The sequence below is a fragment of the Crassostrea angulata genome, chromosome 7 (genome assembly GCF_025612915.1).
Source record: "Crassostrea angulata isolate pt1a10 chromosome 7, ASM2561291v2, whole genome shotgun sequence".
In the NCBI taxonomy this organism is placed as follows: Eukaryota; Metazoa; Mollusca; class Bivalvia; order Ostreida; family Ostreidae; genus Magallana; species Magallana angulata.
Genome location: NC_069117.1, coordinates 12669792 through 12686118, shown reverse-complemented (window position 1 = coordinate 12686118; position 16327 = coordinate 12669792). Strand labels below are relative to the sequence as shown.

General features: G+C 36.1%; 1 protein-coding gene across 2 annotated transcripts in view; it reads right to left on the bottom strand.

Annotated features, from left to right (window-relative positions):
• Positions 1-374: 374 nt before the first annotated feature.
• LOC128155433 (A disintegrin and metalloproteinase with thrombospondin motifs 20-like) overlaps positions 375-16327 on the bottom strand; it is a 31195-nt gene continuing 15242 nt past the window's right edge. The window contains exons 9-34 of one of the 2 annotated variants that reach the window (XM_052817132.1): positions 15939-16082; positions 15532-15666; positions 11702-11855; positions 11207-11302; positions 10817-10968; positions 10664-10727; positions 10429-10540; positions 9998-10128; positions 8597-8717; positions 8399-8476; positions 8111-8262; positions 7867-8011; positions 7202-7331; positions 6809-6990; positions 5994-6104; positions 5723-5839; positions 5371-5496; positions 4796-4972; positions 4488-4598; positions 4150-4368; positions 3329-3439; positions 3042-3242; positions 2741-2863; positions 1775-1957; positions 1518-1640; positions 375-938 (exon numbers count right to left, since the gene is read on the bottom strand). In XM_052817132.1, the coding sequence (XP_052673092.1) occupies positions 499-938; positions 1518-1640; positions 1775-1957; positions 2741-2863; positions 3042-3242; positions 3329-3439; positions 4150-4368; positions 4488-4598; positions 4796-4972; positions 5371-5496; positions 5723-5839; positions 5994-6104; positions 6809-6990; positions 7202-7331; positions 7867-8011; positions 8111-8262; positions 8399-8476; positions 8597-8717; positions 9998-10128; positions 10429-10540; positions 10664-10727; positions 10817-10968; positions 11207-11302; positions 11702-11855; positions 15532-15666; positions 15939-16082 (3838 nt within the window). In that variant the 3' untranslated portion in view covers positions 375-498. The remainder of the gene's footprint in view (positions 939-1517; positions 1641-1774; positions 1958-2740; positions 2864-3041; positions 3243-3328; positions 3440-4149; positions 4369-4487; positions 4599-4795; positions 4973-5370; positions 5497-5722; positions 5840-5993; positions 6105-6808; positions 6991-7201; positions 7332-7866; positions 8012-8110; positions 8263-8398; positions 8477-8596; positions 8718-9997; positions 10129-10428; positions 10541-10663; positions 10728-10816; positions 10969-11206; positions 11303-11701; positions 11856-15531; positions 15667-15938; positions 16083-16327) is intronic. The other variant, XM_052817133.1, reaches the window with a different exon arrangement.

Below are 16327 nucleotides of genomic sequence, written 5' to 3'. Positions count from 1 at the left end.
TTATAATTCCTTACTTTTGAAGTGAATGTATATTATATCTTCTTCTATCTGAAAACTTAAGACGCTTTTAATATTTACAACTGCGTTAAAACAGTTGGTCATCGGCGGTAAATCATTTGATACTCAATTCTCTAAAGCATATGGTTACAACTGAAAACAGTTTACAGCCTAGGACAATCTGGAATAAACCAGTTTAAAATCACATAATTTTAAATTTAACTATAGCAAAGATTGTTATTATTAAATGTAAAATTCTGTGATTTTAAACGTAACGGATGTTATCCATTTCAAACCAGTGACTAGATTTTTTCCATATTTTTTGAAAACCCAACACATAACAGTGAATGGAAATAAAAATAAAATCAAAACATGCAGTATTTGCTGACTATTTTACTAACAACAGCTCTGATAAAACTCTCAGATTGAAAACCATTTTTTATAAATAAAACATCTAAATATTTAAACAAGAGTCCAATTCCTTTAGAGATTCTTTCGACATCACATTTTTATGTTATCGTCCACCAGCTTCTCAAGTTTTTGAACTTCATCAAGCACACTGACTTCCTCTCCTGGTGGGACCTGCCCTGTTTCACTTCCGTTTGTCTGAGCGGGGACACGCCCCTCCGAATATTCCTCTACAGGCTGGAGATTGTACCCTCCCCCTTCGTTCGGAACATCCCCTATTGAGTTTACGATTTGAGGAATGCGGTGGACTTTGGACGGGACCAGATTCTGAGATTCTACCACCAATTCGGGTGCTTTCAAATCGTTGTTGTCCGAAATTTTATCCGGAATTAAAATATCTTCGTTTCTGTCATCTGCATGCATCAAATCCATTTCTAAACGGTCTGCTTCGTTATTCCCCATTGGGTCGGCGCTGTTTCTGATTACTGTATTTATTTTCTCTGGTGTATTCATTCCGGCTCTCCACAAATCACCTGAAAAAATTGTTCTGATTGTCTTAAAGAAAGTATCCAGGACATATGTGTATTTTATACAATTTTAACGAAATTTGAAAGCCAGGCCACAATTTTTGGAACAAATACTGTGAACATGGTTATTTTCGCCCAGTGTAAATTTCGCCCTTCTACACTTGCAAACAGTTTTGCCCCGTCTTGAATTCGCCCAGTTGTGTTTAAAGAGAGATAACATTTGACCAGTCATAAAATTGCCCGCTGACCTTGGCGAAAGGGGCGAAATTAAACGCGCCCGAATTTTTTCCTGTACACAGTACAACAATGTCACATTTTTTCAAGTTCATTGACCCTCTGCTGAGTGGGCTACTAGTAATTCTCTCAGGGATTTATATTTTATAACTATAATTTGCAAAAACTTTAAAAACTGCCCAGTAAAAAGGCAATATTTGTCAAGTGCTACCACACAAAGGAATGCATTTTTGTTCAAAAAATCCTAAGTAGGATTTTTATTGAAAAATATTCTCTGGAAAGCCAGATTTTTACAACTGATAATATTGATGCCCAACCTAAAATTCATTTATTATTAGAAAGTCGACGTACGCTTTTTCCTCGAGCCACACAAATTGCAGTAGCGCGGACAATTCTTTCGTGCCCAGGGAAGATACTGCCCCCTACAAGCGCTCCTTCCGTAACCTGCACAATCGGGCAGTTTATCGGTACATGCTGAAAAGAATGTAGACCATAAGATTTTACAAGCATGTTCTTAGCAGTCTAGCTTAATAAACAAGCAAATATTGCGTTGGAAACACTACAAAAGATGAAATATTTTAATTTTTAAGTCTAAGAATAATTCGTACGTTGGCAGAATTTGCAGTGACGTTGACAGTTGGTTTTGGCCCATGCACCGTACGCTGTGCAAACGTCAGCCCCGTATTCGTCACAGTCGTCGATTTTGTCGCGACACGGATCGCTGCTGACCACCACTGTAGTCGGTGGTGGCGTCGTTGTCGTGGTGGTTGTGGTGGTAGACGTTGTGGTCGCTGAATCATCAATGAAAGAATATTACGTTTATAGTGATTGAAATGTTAAAAAATCTAAATGTTTAGAACAGAAATATTTTGGCAGGGCACCTGCTTGTTTTCACAGTGATATTAAAGCAGTTCACATTGGAAACAACTTTATCAAAACTTTATACTCTCTAATGCATTTGCCCGTTACAATAGTGTTGAATTATTTGTTTATTAGTATAACCAATATCTGTTTTAAAAAAGTTGTTCCCAATGTAAACTCCTACATGTATAGTAGTTTCATTGTAAAAACAAGCAGATGCCCAACCTAAACACTTCTGTTCAAAACATATATATTAATATTTCAAAAGAGTGAAAACGATTTGTTGTAGGGATGGCAATTATTCATGTATAAACGTGAAGGTTACCTAATAGGAAGTATTAAGTTTTACATCGATCACGAAACAATAAACGCATTGTCAATGTCAAAGATCAAATGAGATGCATTTGAAAGCAGTTCATCCAATCCTTATTTTTCCTAACTGGCGATGACTTGCGACTTTAATTGTCAGTAGTTATCATTTATTTTAGTTTATCATACAATATAGAAAGGATGGGAAATGCTAAATTGATGTTAAAAATCTAAATACGCCTTGCATTAATAAATTTTTAACAAGTTTTATACTGCCATAAAAAACAGATCACGATAAAAGTAATATGGGCTCAATGATAATAAAACCGCATTACTTAGATCGTGATTTGTTTTGTTCTGTTTTTTAAATATATTTGATGAAAATATATGGCCCTTTTACTTACTCGTGCTATCAGTATCACAGAAGTTACAATAAAGCTTGCAGTTCTTTTTGGCCCATGGTATATAACCCCCCGTACACGCCTGCCTTCCGTAGTCTGCACAGTCTGTGATCGCATCTTTACAAGCTGTAATACCAAATTATTGTGAGAAATATTCATTTAAGTGTAATTTACGAAGTCTGTATGTTTGAGTGTCTGTATGCAAATTCTTACTTTATTTTCCGATGATGATACATTCCGTTAAAGTTGTAAAGAAAATATAGAAAACCCTTTATAAGTGAATATCATTTGTAACTGAACTTACGTTGGCAGAATTTGCAATGACGTCGACAGTTGATCTTGGACCAAGAAGCGTAAGCAGTGCATACGTCACTTCCGTACTCCTCGCATCGTTCAACGTCCTTACAGGGATCGGTACTGGCGGCGTGAGTTGTACTCACAGTAGTTGCTCGAGGTGTAGTAGTGACCACCTGAGTAGTTCTATGTGTAGTTGTGCCGGAATCGCCTACAATAACCCAAACCCGATATTATAAAGACCCAAGATCATCTGTAGCTACTGATAGCCTTTTTCTTCTTCTAGATTGACCATACCTCCACAGTAGTTACAGAACAATTTGCAATTCTTTCTGGCCCACGACTCGTAAACACCTGAACAGGATTTTTTTCCATAAGCGGCACAGTCAGACAAAGCATCTTTGCATGCTGAAAAAATTATTTGATAATAAACACTGATAATCTTCTCATTAAATGCAGGATAAGGAGTCATTATGATTTTTAAAAAATGAATATTTGAAAGATGATTAATGAAAATTTCTGAGCTGGATATTTTTGGAAGTTAACTTTATCTAAATATATACTGTATAAACTGTCAATAAATATGTAGACCGGAAATACCGCATGTATCTAGACGCATATCGACCAACCAGAATAATAAACATTCTAATATTAGATGCAATGATCTTATTTATGGGGATTTTAAAGAAGGAATCTAAAGAATTGATAACAGCACGTACCTAAAATAGTCGAATTTTAATAAAGGATATCCTAAATCCTTCACACTGACAATATAACATGCGAAGGAACTTAATGAAATTCATCCTTAAAAGTATAAATGAGATGTTTTACAGTATACGACACCATTTGTTACCAGTTTAATTAATATAAAATTTTCTTGCATGACACAACCTAATTCAAGATTAAGGCGTATTTGTAACCACTTTAACTTTACGTTAAAGCAAAATGCTTAGTTTATTGAGCACGTAATTCTTAATTCGAGAACTTGTATAGTGCAAATCAACACATGTATTTCATTGCCTTTCAAGGGGGTGAACATACGCTATCAATATTTTTTTCAAGATACTATCCAAGTATGAATAGAGTTAGAGTTCTGAATTACAATGAATTTTACTCACGTTCACAGAACTTGCAGTGACGCGCGCAGTTCTTCCTTGCCCAAGGCTCATAATTAGTACAAATATCATCCCCATATTCGTTGCATTTCTCTACATCCCGACAGGGGTCGCTGCTAGCGGTGTTAGAGGAAGACGATTGGACATGGTTGCCGTTGCTATTGGTTTCTTGATGTGAAGTCCCTTGATGTGCAGTGCTAGTGCTTGTGGTTGCATTTACAGCTACATGAATACATAACATAAGTATAATAACCATTTCTGTAAATCAAATGACCATTTTCATCGTTAGTATGTTATATCTATAAGTAATGTTGCAAAGAACTTAAGTAAAAAGTACTAACCGTCGCAGTAGTTACAGTACGATTTACAGTTTTCTTTGGCCCATTTCTCATAGTCTCCAGTACAAGCACTCTTCCCGTAATCAGCACAATCGGGTAATACGTCACTGCATGCTGCAAACAGATAAAGACGTGCTATAATGGTAAAGCATATGGCTGTTAAGCGACCATCAATAGTTTTCGAATTTTTAACGCGGTTACTGCATGTCCTTTAAAAGAAAAAAAACACAACAATAAATAAGGTAATAATTTTCAGCTTCCGTCGACAATGTGTACGTTACTGTCTCACCCAAAAACATATTTTTTCTTACGTTGACAAAATTTGCAATGCCGAGCACAGTTTTGGTGGGACCATGGTCCGTGAGTCGTGCATACGTCATCGCCATATTCATTGCATTTGACCTTGTCTTGGCAGGGGTCATTGGACGACTGTGTGTTAGTATTACCGGTGTTGGATTGTCCATGCGGGCTACTGGTGGTGCTCTGTGCTAAAGACACCAAAGATTGATTAATTATTTACGTTGGCTCACTGCATCTTGAAGTTGTATCTCACATCATTAGAAAATTACTTGATTATAAAAGATATCGTGAGAATTATATAATTAATTGCGCAAGAAAAAGTATGATACTGTGATTTTTAATTTAATTCAGTTAGTATATATGAACAAAAGCGTAAGATGAATAAGAAAATCATTACCCCGATACCTTAACAGGTGATATGATGATTTTTCAACCAAATTGATTGATACAAACAATTTAAAACATCCCAATCGCCATCTTGTGACGTTGTGTCATAAAAACTGTAAATCTTGATGCAGTGATCTATCTTAAACATGCATTCTTTTCTGAAGACTTTTTTGAGTAAAAATGTCTTTGTACAACTTACTGCACAATTTGCAATAGTTTGGACAGTTTTCTTTGGACCATTTTGCATACGTTGGGTTTGTACAAATATCGTCTTGATAATCGTCGCAGTTGACTTTGTCTGAGCAACTCCCAACATTCACGTTACCTTTATATAAACAGAATTGTTTCTTTAAGACTTTGAATACAGCTAGTAAACCTAAAGAATTACCAGTATATGCATGTACTTATGAGAATTTGAACTTGTAATTTTATATGAACCATGAGTTTTCCTTATACCATAATGTGCTGAAAATATTTTTTTAAACTAAAAATGAGTTGGAATTGCTAGTTTGTAAAACCAGTCGCCATCACAATCAAACACCATTGGTTACCCGCACTGCTGCAGAAGCCACAGTGTTTTCTGCAGTTGACCTGGGCCCAGTCTTTATACTCTTTGCAAACGTTGTCTCCGTAAGCCGGACAGTCTTCTAAGTCCTCACAGGGCTTGCCTGTCAGGGGTCACAAAGGTCAGAGATCAAACACCAACAGAGAGAGAGAGAGAGAGAGAGAGAGAGAGAGGGAGGTGGTAAAGCTTTTTCTAACAACTTCAAAAAAGTCTATAAAAGCAAAACATGTAGATATACGGAGCTAAAGGATAACTACCTTCGGGGCATAAATGACAATGTTTTGGACAGTTCAACTGGGTCCACTCAGGATAGTTGGAACACACTTGATTTCCATAGGCACGACAGTCCAATTTATCTAAGCAGGCACCTTTTCCAGAGAATAAGCAATACACACAATCAAAGCAAAAGAATGGGTCTTTGTCAGAACATCAATATACAGTGTATAGAACATGGGCGAATAAAACAAAGCTCGAAAAAAATACAATTTTGATTTTATGAAAAAAAAACCTTAAATACGCCTTGACAGAATTATGAAGAGCAAAAGAATTGGAAACGATTAAATGATACCATCTGAAGAGTTCGCCAAATCTTATCAATACATGTACGTTTTAATTTATGTTTTTATTATCATTGTACTAAAATCAATATTTTGATTTTACAAAGGCAAAATTTGAATCAAATTTTTGTATGATATACGAGATACATGTATATTGTTAATTTTATTTTTTGCTTTCTCATCAGTTTATTTTGACAGGGTCTAGGTAGTTAACCCGCCTTCATCGCCCATGTTCTTTAATAGGAATCGAATAAAAGCTAAGTGGGAATAGAGGCTACTCAAAACTAGGGGTTTTTTTAAAAAAAAAATAGGTCTCTCAAGAAAACAGCAAAATCAAAAGTAGGGTTTTACATGTGACATTAAAGGCGCTATCAGCATAAAAATCAGCGATGAAATTTTTAAACATGATTGACTAATATAAGTTGTATACCTTGAGGAAAGCAATTTTCTTGACATTTTGAAAGCAATTAACCACACAAAGCAATAAAAAGCCATTTAAATATTGAAAACCGTACCAGTGACCTCACAAGCCTGCGTATTACAGGCTCCGCTGAGAGCAGGTTTCCTCGCGGCGTTACACCGGCTTTCCGATACCGCGGTGAATTCCCCTCGCTGTATGGTTACACACTGCACTTTCCGTGTGCGAGTTCCGCCACCACATTCCTTGCTGCAAGTTTCCCATGAAAAAGCATGCCACCTTTTGCGGAGGAAATTTGTCTCAAATTAAAAGACATCAGATTGTGATACATATGATGTTCTGAACTTTAACTACAATGATTTCAGTACATTTCATACCGAAGTGAGTTTAACTATTTTTATTTAAAGTTCCTTGCGATTGTATGCAATTCGTCAGAATAAATTGTGCTTCTATGCATTTCTTATTACAAACAATGCAAAAATATGCTCACTCTGGGGGACAGGCTTGGATGTTGCAGTACACAGAGATTTCTGAGGGTTTCAGGAACAGGTCACACTTGTAATCCTCCACTTGCGCGTTGTTGCTGATCCTGATGCATTTGGCGGTTCTTGACTGTTTTCCTTAAACATTCATTTGACCTTCATTTTTTTATGTTCTTGTGAGAATTACAATTTATATTTAAAAGAATGTATATTTAAAATGATTTTTATAGAAAGGAAAGAAAACATCGGACATGGTATTCCTATAAAGGTAAATTGGCAAAAAAAGTTCATGATTCAAAAATATACATGCATTCACTAATCATATGTTTGGTCCTTTGCAACCCAAATCTTAAGTACACAATAAAGTATTTGCTACCCATATCGTAAGTAGACAATAAATTTCTTTTCTTACGCCATGACACAGTAGTCTGTGTACAATTTTGACATAGTTATATGCTTAATTGTTATAGGATATGTTAATGAAATCAACTTTTTGCATTACAGATCCGGAAAATACCCAAGATTAAACCAATTTTTTTTCATATAAAAAGACGATCAAAAAACTATCAATTTTTTCATTTTATTCCGAGTATTATTAGATGAAAAAAATTATTCTAGGTTTTGAGTCAGCATAAAATATATGAAAGGAGTTGATTGTTGGTTTTTAGCTTACCTGTTCCACACGTGGCACTGCATTGGCTGGTGACCACAGCCCATTTGAAGTCATGACTGGACGCGCCACCATGTGGTGTGTAATAAGAGTATGTTATATCTGGTGACACTCCCATGAATTGTGTGGCGTCGTATTTTTGATACACCTTAATGTAAGATGATAAATACCGCAAAACATATGGTTACTTATACAATTTTAACATATACAGTTTTAACTATAATTATAGATAATGATTCCGACATACTTCAATCTTCACGCTTGCTGTTGTTGGTCCAATAATATGGATTTTCTCGGGTGTTGCCTGGTATTCTATCAGTACCCTCGATCCACCGTACGTTCCCGACAACGCCTTCTGTTTGTTCTGTCCGAATATACCTCGTCCGTTTATTTTCACACCTAAGTTTTACAAAATTTAAGTTACGGATTTAATTTCTCCACAAAAAAAAAAATCCTGCAAATTCTCATTTAGTCGTTGAAAACTGCTATCTTAATAAATTTTGAAATGATTTTCAAGAGTTTCTATTTTGCCTACCCATAAAGCAAAATCCATTCTTGTTTTGGATTGTAATTCCCGTACTGCCAACCGGAAGTGTGAGTACGGCATGGTATCCTATCAACAAAGATCCATCAACATTATTTAATCGCTTAGCATGTCTCCATGAACTATTTATGTGTTCATGGTTATGATAGTGAACTCATTTACAGAAAGTTTTCAACGGTTAATGTTTACCTCCAGGGTTGTTTTCCTTGTATTTTCCAGTGTGGCCTGTGCACGTGTTGCCTGCTCCATTGCATAATCCACAGTTATCAAACTTTGCGTTTGATCCCAAAACGCCATCACAACCAAAACCCTAGAAATAATTACATAAGAAAATCTTTAATCAAACTCAAAATAATTCTTCCACGTGCTTTGCACTGAAGATTACAGGCAATAATCTACAATAAGAGACATTATAAAGTTCATAGGCTTCGGAACTAGAGGGTTAGACATAACCATAACCATCTTCCTTTTTTCCATTTTTTCAAGTATAGCCCTTCCGACGCCACTAAAGTTGACATATAAGGGAAAATTTGAATTATTTATCCGTTAATTTAATTATATCATACGTTTTTAAAAGATTACATCTTAGAAAGTAAGCCTACAATGATATCGAGCCTGATAAACTCAATAACAATAACCCTATCCTCGGTGTTTGAAGGTAAGTCCGATTTGTTACAAAATTAAATGGATATTACGGTCCGTAAAACATATTAAAAGACGCCAAAGATGCACAGATAGTACTTTACAAGTACTATAAGGAGAAAAACCCTCTTCTCCGTTTTATTTTCCCAATTCGGTGGGCTAATTTAAAAAGGGCTATTTCATAACTGCAAGTTACCTCTCTTCAACCAATCGTTGTATAAGGTCAAATTCAAAATGGGCGAAATCTGTTAAAAACTGATTGGGCGAAAAGAAAACCTGTGAACAATTTACAATGTAATTTGAAAACGTATTTTCACAAACTCCACAGTCTGGACTGCCGATCAAATGCCAATCATTTCAAGGGTATAATATTAATCTATAAGAAAAATGATTCAACTTGTAGTTAAGGTGGGCTGGGTGGTTTTATCCACTTATAGATTGTATTAATCTCCTTTAGAATGAGAGCTCTGTACACAGATGAAGGAACATACTCAAATCTAAAAGCTAAAAATTTTACGTGTTATTTTTTTTTAGAACTTTAGGTCAACGTTCATATCGGGTGTCATTTCTAGTGCTTTATATTTTCCATTTACTGGGTCCGTATCTATTTGATAATGCTTAGTTAGTATTGGTGATTTACATATATTTACATTATAAATATAGATTTAGAAAGGGAGAAGATCGATAAAGAAATGAGGAAGATCGACGAGATATAGCCTAAAAATGATGGCTTAGCTGTTTATGCCCCAGGGATGCACCATGCACTGATTTCAACCTTCAACCCAAAAGATCTACTGTCATTTTAAAACGTATTTAACGTAGAGTTCATCCATGCAAAAATACAAAAACTTTCCTAAAATATTGACTCTGGGGCATCCTCTTAAGATGCTGAAGTTTTTTTTGGGATGGGTACTAGTACTACTTTTCATGTTTCTCTTCAGTCATTACCTCGCATGTTCCTTTGACACATCTAGATTCGAACGCTGCCCCGGCGGCACGGCACATCGTCCCGTCCTCTGACGCCTCGGCCCGTGTATAAACAAGGTTGTCATCCAACGCCCGACACGTCAGCTTACAGTCTATCACAATATAACCTTATATTCTTAATGATGTCATGGGGATTTTTTTTTATAAAAAAAGCAGTTGTTAACGTGTGTTAAAGTTGTGTAAAATATTGTACAAATTTACACAGAAAGCAATCAAAGTTGAACTCGTGATAATATAAAAGACTATGATTTCTTTATGTCTGGATTTTGATTACTACATGTATGTCAAGACTACTAGGATTCAATTACGTAAAAATATTTATCAACTCGAATATCATTTTTGATAGTATATTTTGTTTTAATTCTTTACATGAATACTTTAATGTTTCTAACCAGATTCGCTTTCCGTAAATGGAACAAAATGGTATCTTTTTCCATGAACTGGATTTTTGTTTGTGGCAGAACATTGTTCCTCTTTGAAATTATGTTGACTAGTCACACAGGGCTGAAAAATGACGCCAATTTAATGAGTAAAATAGAGAACACTTCAGCTGCAATTTTGTATTTATTCATTGCCGAGGAAAACATGTTTACAATAAAATGCCGGTAAAATTAATGTCGGTTGTACCTGAAGATTGCAAAGCTTCGCTTGATATGATTTTCCCGGACACTCTCGCCCACCAAATCTCGGTCTAGTTGAATCAAAATAACATTATTGGAAAACTATTAGATTCACATTACAACACAAATGTCATTAGTATTTTATTCCGTGAAGTCTTACTCCGGGTTGGTGCAGGTTCTTTTCTTTAGTGTCACCCCGCCCCCGCAACTCCTAGAACATCCGGACCATTCTGACTCCCAACTCGACCAGCTGCCGTCTACGGCTCGTGGTCCGCTCCGTCCCATAGACACACACTGGCCATTAATACACCACTAAAGCATAGACCGATACTAATGTGACATACTTTTATACTTAAGTTTTCTGGAAAATCTATAATTATTATCCCTAGTAAATAAGCATTCTGGAACCGCCGTCATAAAATTTCCTCAAGTCATTACTTAGTCAGACATTTGACCTAAAATGTACATTTCTTTTAAGAATCTGAGTTGAGGGCTGAACTGAGAGATTTTAAAAAATGGTGACGGCGGAGCCTGACGACCATTAACTTACGTTTCTCCCGCCGCATTCTGTTCCGTCAGCAAACGACGCCGCCACAATAGTACACTGATGTGTATTGGGATTGATGCAGTCCGCACGACAAGGATGCTGCGGATGAGAACAAATTAAGCCATAATCACAGCGACAGGCGCAAACTCACTGCCCACGAATCGATTTGATCTCATCGAATTAACTTTTTATTTCGATTTAAACGAAGTAAATGACGTTGTTTGCTGAACGCCATCTCAAAGTCACGAACATCGCACTCAGTGAGAAAATTATGTTCATTTGTCCATACAAGCTCCCAAACTAATAATTTACTTTAATAATCTGTACTTATTTTTTATAAGTGGGCTATAATTTGTCACACGTTGTTTCATTTAGGAAAATAAACCAAACATTGATTACAGTGACCAAATTAATATCTGCTATAAAAGTTTATTTTTCAGCTCTTAGATACGAAAAAAATCTAGCTTCCGATATTATGTTTTGGTTTTCACAACTCACTGTTTTTCTGACGCACGACGTGGTCGTTCCACCAAAGAACAATGTACACTGAGCGTCCGCGGAGTAAATGATGCCGGGTTTCTCCCCAGTGTTGTCATACAGCCTCACGGTGGACCCGGAACGACTAGGGATGTCAGAGAGGCACTGGACCCCACTGTGGATAAACAGAGTACAGAAGCTACAGAGTAACTACAATCTCACTACCCACTGTGTATAAACAGAGTACAGAAGCTACAGAGTAACTACAATCTCACTACCCACTGTGTATAAACAGAGTACAGAGTAACTACAATCTTACTACTCACTGTGGATAAACAATCTCACTACCCACTGTGGATAAACAGAGTACAGAGTAACTACAATCTCACTACTCACTGTGGATAAACAGAGTACAGAAGCTACAGAGTAACTACAATCTCACTACTCACTGTGGATAAACAGAGTACAGAGTAACTACAATCTCACTACTCACTGTGGATAAACAATCTCACTACCCACTGCGGATAAACAGAGTACAGAAGCTACAGAGTAACTACAATCTCACTACCCACTGTGGATAAACAGAGTACAGAGTAACTACAATCTCATTACCCACTGTGGATAAACAGAGTACAGAGTAACTACAAACTCACTACCCACTGTGGATAAACAGAGAACAGAAGCTACAGAGTAACTACAAACTCACTACCCACTGTGTATAAACAGAGTACAGAAGCTACTGAGTAACTACAATCTCACTACTCACTGTGGATAAACAGAGTACAGAGTAACTACAATCTCACTACTCACTGTGGATAAACAGAGAACAGAAGCTACAGAGTAACTACAATCTCACTACTCACTGTGGATAAACAGAGTACAGAAGCTACAGAGTAACTACAATCTCACTACTCACTGTGGATAAACAGAGTACAGAGTAACTACAATCTCACTACCCACTGTGGATAAACAGAGTACAGAAGCTACAGAGTAACTACTATCTCACTACTCACTGTGGATAAACAGAGTACAGAGTAACTTTAATCTCACTACCCACTGTGGATAAACAGAGAACAGAAGCTACAGAGTAACTACTATCTCACTACCCACTGTGGATAAACAGAGTACAGAGTAACTTTAATCTCACTACCCACTGTGGATAAACAGAGTACAGAAGCTACAGAGTAACTACTATCTCACTACCCACTGTGGATAAACAGAGTACAGAGTAACTTTAATCTCACTACCCACTGTGGATAAACAGAGTACAGAAGCTACAGAGTAACTACAATCTCACTACTCACTGTGGATAAACAGAGTACAGAGTAACTACAATCTCACTACCCACTGTGGATAAACAGAGTACAGAAGCTACAGAGTAACTACTATCTCACTACTCACCGTGGATAAACAGAGTACAGAAGCTACAGAGTAACTACTATCTTACTACCCACTGTGGATAAACAGAGTACAGAGTAACTACAATCTCACTACTCACTGTGGATAAACAGAGAACAGAAGCTACAGAGTAACTACTATCTTACTACCCACTGTGGATAATCAGAGTACAGAGTAACTATAATCTCACTACTCATTGTGGATAAACAGAGAACAGAAGCTACAGAGTAACTACTATCTTACTACCCACTGTGGATAAACAGAGAACAGAAGCTACAGAGTAACTACTATCTCACTACCCACTGTGGATAAACAGAGTACAGAGTAACTTTAATCTCACTACCCACTGTGGATAAACAGAGAACAGAAGCTACAGAGTAACTACTATCTCACTACCCACTGTGGATAAACAGAGTACAGAGTAACTTTAATCTCACTACCCACTGTGGATAAACAGAGTACAGAAGCTACAGAGTAACTACTATCTCACTACCCACTGTGGATAAACAGAGTACAGAGTAACTATAATCTCACTACCCACTGTGGATAAACAGAGTACAGAAGCTACAGAGTAACTACTATCTTACTACCCACTGTGGATAAACAGAGTACAGAGTAACTACAATCTCACTACTCACTGATAATAAACAGAGTACAGAGTAACTACTATCTTACTACCCACTGTGGATAAACAGAGAACAGAGTAACTATAATCTCACTACCCACTGTGGATAAACAGAGTACAGAAGCTACAGAGTAACTACAATCTTACTACCCACTGTGGATAAACAGAGTACAGAAGGTACAGAGTAACTACAATCCTACTACCCATCCATATATAAACATTCTTTTGTTCTACATCCATTCATATTACATGTATTATGTCTTCATTGTATTAGGTAAAGGTAAGGAACATTATTCGATCCCATTCCCAGATATTGTGCAATTATTGCCCTATAGTTTGCATTATGAGGTGAAATATAATGGGAAGTACTAAATCTAACTGTATTGATTAATGCTTTCATTGATTAAGAATCAGGTTCTAGTAATTACATAATTGTTTTGACCTTGGAGTTAATTAAGAAATTTGTAGAAAGTATTCAAGATTCCAACGATAGTACTGGTATTTAGGCATAAACATTAGGTTTGTTCTTAGAATTAGTTCCTCGGTGATCCTGGTTTATAAGCATACATGGTAATAAACTTAGCTTAAAAGTGCGTGTTCTTGTTTCCGACTGCTGTGATTGAAATGGTAGCTTTAATTAGTCTTTAAGAACATCCCAAACCATGCACTCACAAGCTCTTTAAAAGCTCCTGAGTTCATAATGGATGAATTCAGCGATAAAACGAGAAAATTAAAACCGATAATGGATAACAAATAGCTCGGGGTATGTTATATAAACTAGACTTATTAGACCATCTTACCTTTTGGGAATTAAAATATTTTTAATACTTTTTCTTTACTTTGTACTTGATCTTTTTTAGAGTACATGTCACCTTTTTATTTACATATATATGTCGCTAAAATCTGTCACTGCTACTCAATGCCTGTTTATAATCTTTCTAGACTTTTTAGTTTTGCATTTCGACATGTTATATTATTATCTATTTACCAGAAAAATGTAATTAAAGCGATTAAAACTATTGTGAAAATTAAGTTAAAATAAACAATATCTGAAAATTAAAGAACGCCATTAAATACATAGACTCCAAAAATGAAGCTGTGTACCTCTTGTTTCATATCTCACCTCACGAAAATTCCACCTAATTACAAGTATAATGTACATATATCTAATCATGATCGTAACACCCTTGTCACAAATCAAATAGCTCAGTCCGGCTACAATAAATAACTAGATCTATATGCAGAAACAAGATACGGCAATGCCTTAAACTTATCTGATTCTAACTTTCTGCTCTTTACATGTCAAATGCTCGGGGTGCTTCGATCAACAGCACCACAACAGATTGGCAAAACAAATTCGTGCTTAGATTCGTGTTATTGAAATAAGGCGAAGTATTCCCAGGGGTATGGGATATTTGCATAATAGCACAATGTTGATTTTTTTTCGTCTTCTTTCTGAGTGGGGATGCACTTTTCTTAATCGACTACATGTATTACACTAATGCACTAAAAGTAAACTAAAAAATCAGAATAATGATTGGTCCAGATCTCTTGGTAAATTAATCATAGTTTATTTCATTACACTGAAAGTTATAAATTGACTTACGTAAGAGATATATTTGTTAATTTAATGTTTATAGAAATACCTGGGAAAATTTGCGAAGACGTAAGTTGTAATTACCAGTAGCTAATTGTATCAAAGAAACACAAAGATACACAGATAGATAAATAGACTGAAAGAATGTAGACATTAGCAAAAGTACTGGTATTTTACATGCACTGGACGATGTTGGCCATCAACTACAATCTAAGATGGCTGCTGACCCACCTTAGGTAGTCTCTGAGGTACTGAGCACTGCACGAGGACCACCGGGCGTTATCAGAGCTGGTGGAGCCGTAGGGGGACATGATGTACTGATTTGGAGTACATTGGTTACTATCGCCATCGTGTTTCATCCCCAACCTGCAACGTAAAATAAAATAAAATCATTCATCAAAGCACACACATAGATTGAATAGAAGATTGTTCGGATAAAAATACATGGATAAGATTTCACAAGCTGATTGACACTGATAGATATTAAATTGTTCAGATAAAAATACATTAATAATTAAGGATTGGGTTAATTCCATACTTGGCAATCAAACGAAACTTTTAGTGATTTTAACATGCATTGACGGTTACTTTATTAAACAAACGAAATAAGTGACGATAAGATGTTTTATATGCCATACGCGTGTCCAAGTTCATGTACGATAGTGTAGGCCGTGTCGAGTCCGGAATCCTGGTTCACCGTGCACTTCCGGTCCGTGTAGCAGACCCCGCCCATTGTTCCGAGACCCACGTTCATCTTGTCCCCATTTTTCACAAGGTCTGTCCTATGTTATCAACACAAAAGTGTACCCGTTATCATCATACAATGAAGTGTTTAAACTGCTACTTTTAAAAAAATTCAATATATCAATTTTTAACAATTGGGCTAAAAAGTATATGGAACGCAATAGAGAGGTCATTGACGTTTCATAACAATTATTTTAAAAACAATTTGTGTATTTATACTGCATTGGGAAAGATAATTAATTTTTTATTGGGAAATATAGTTAATTTTTACATGTATTGCCAT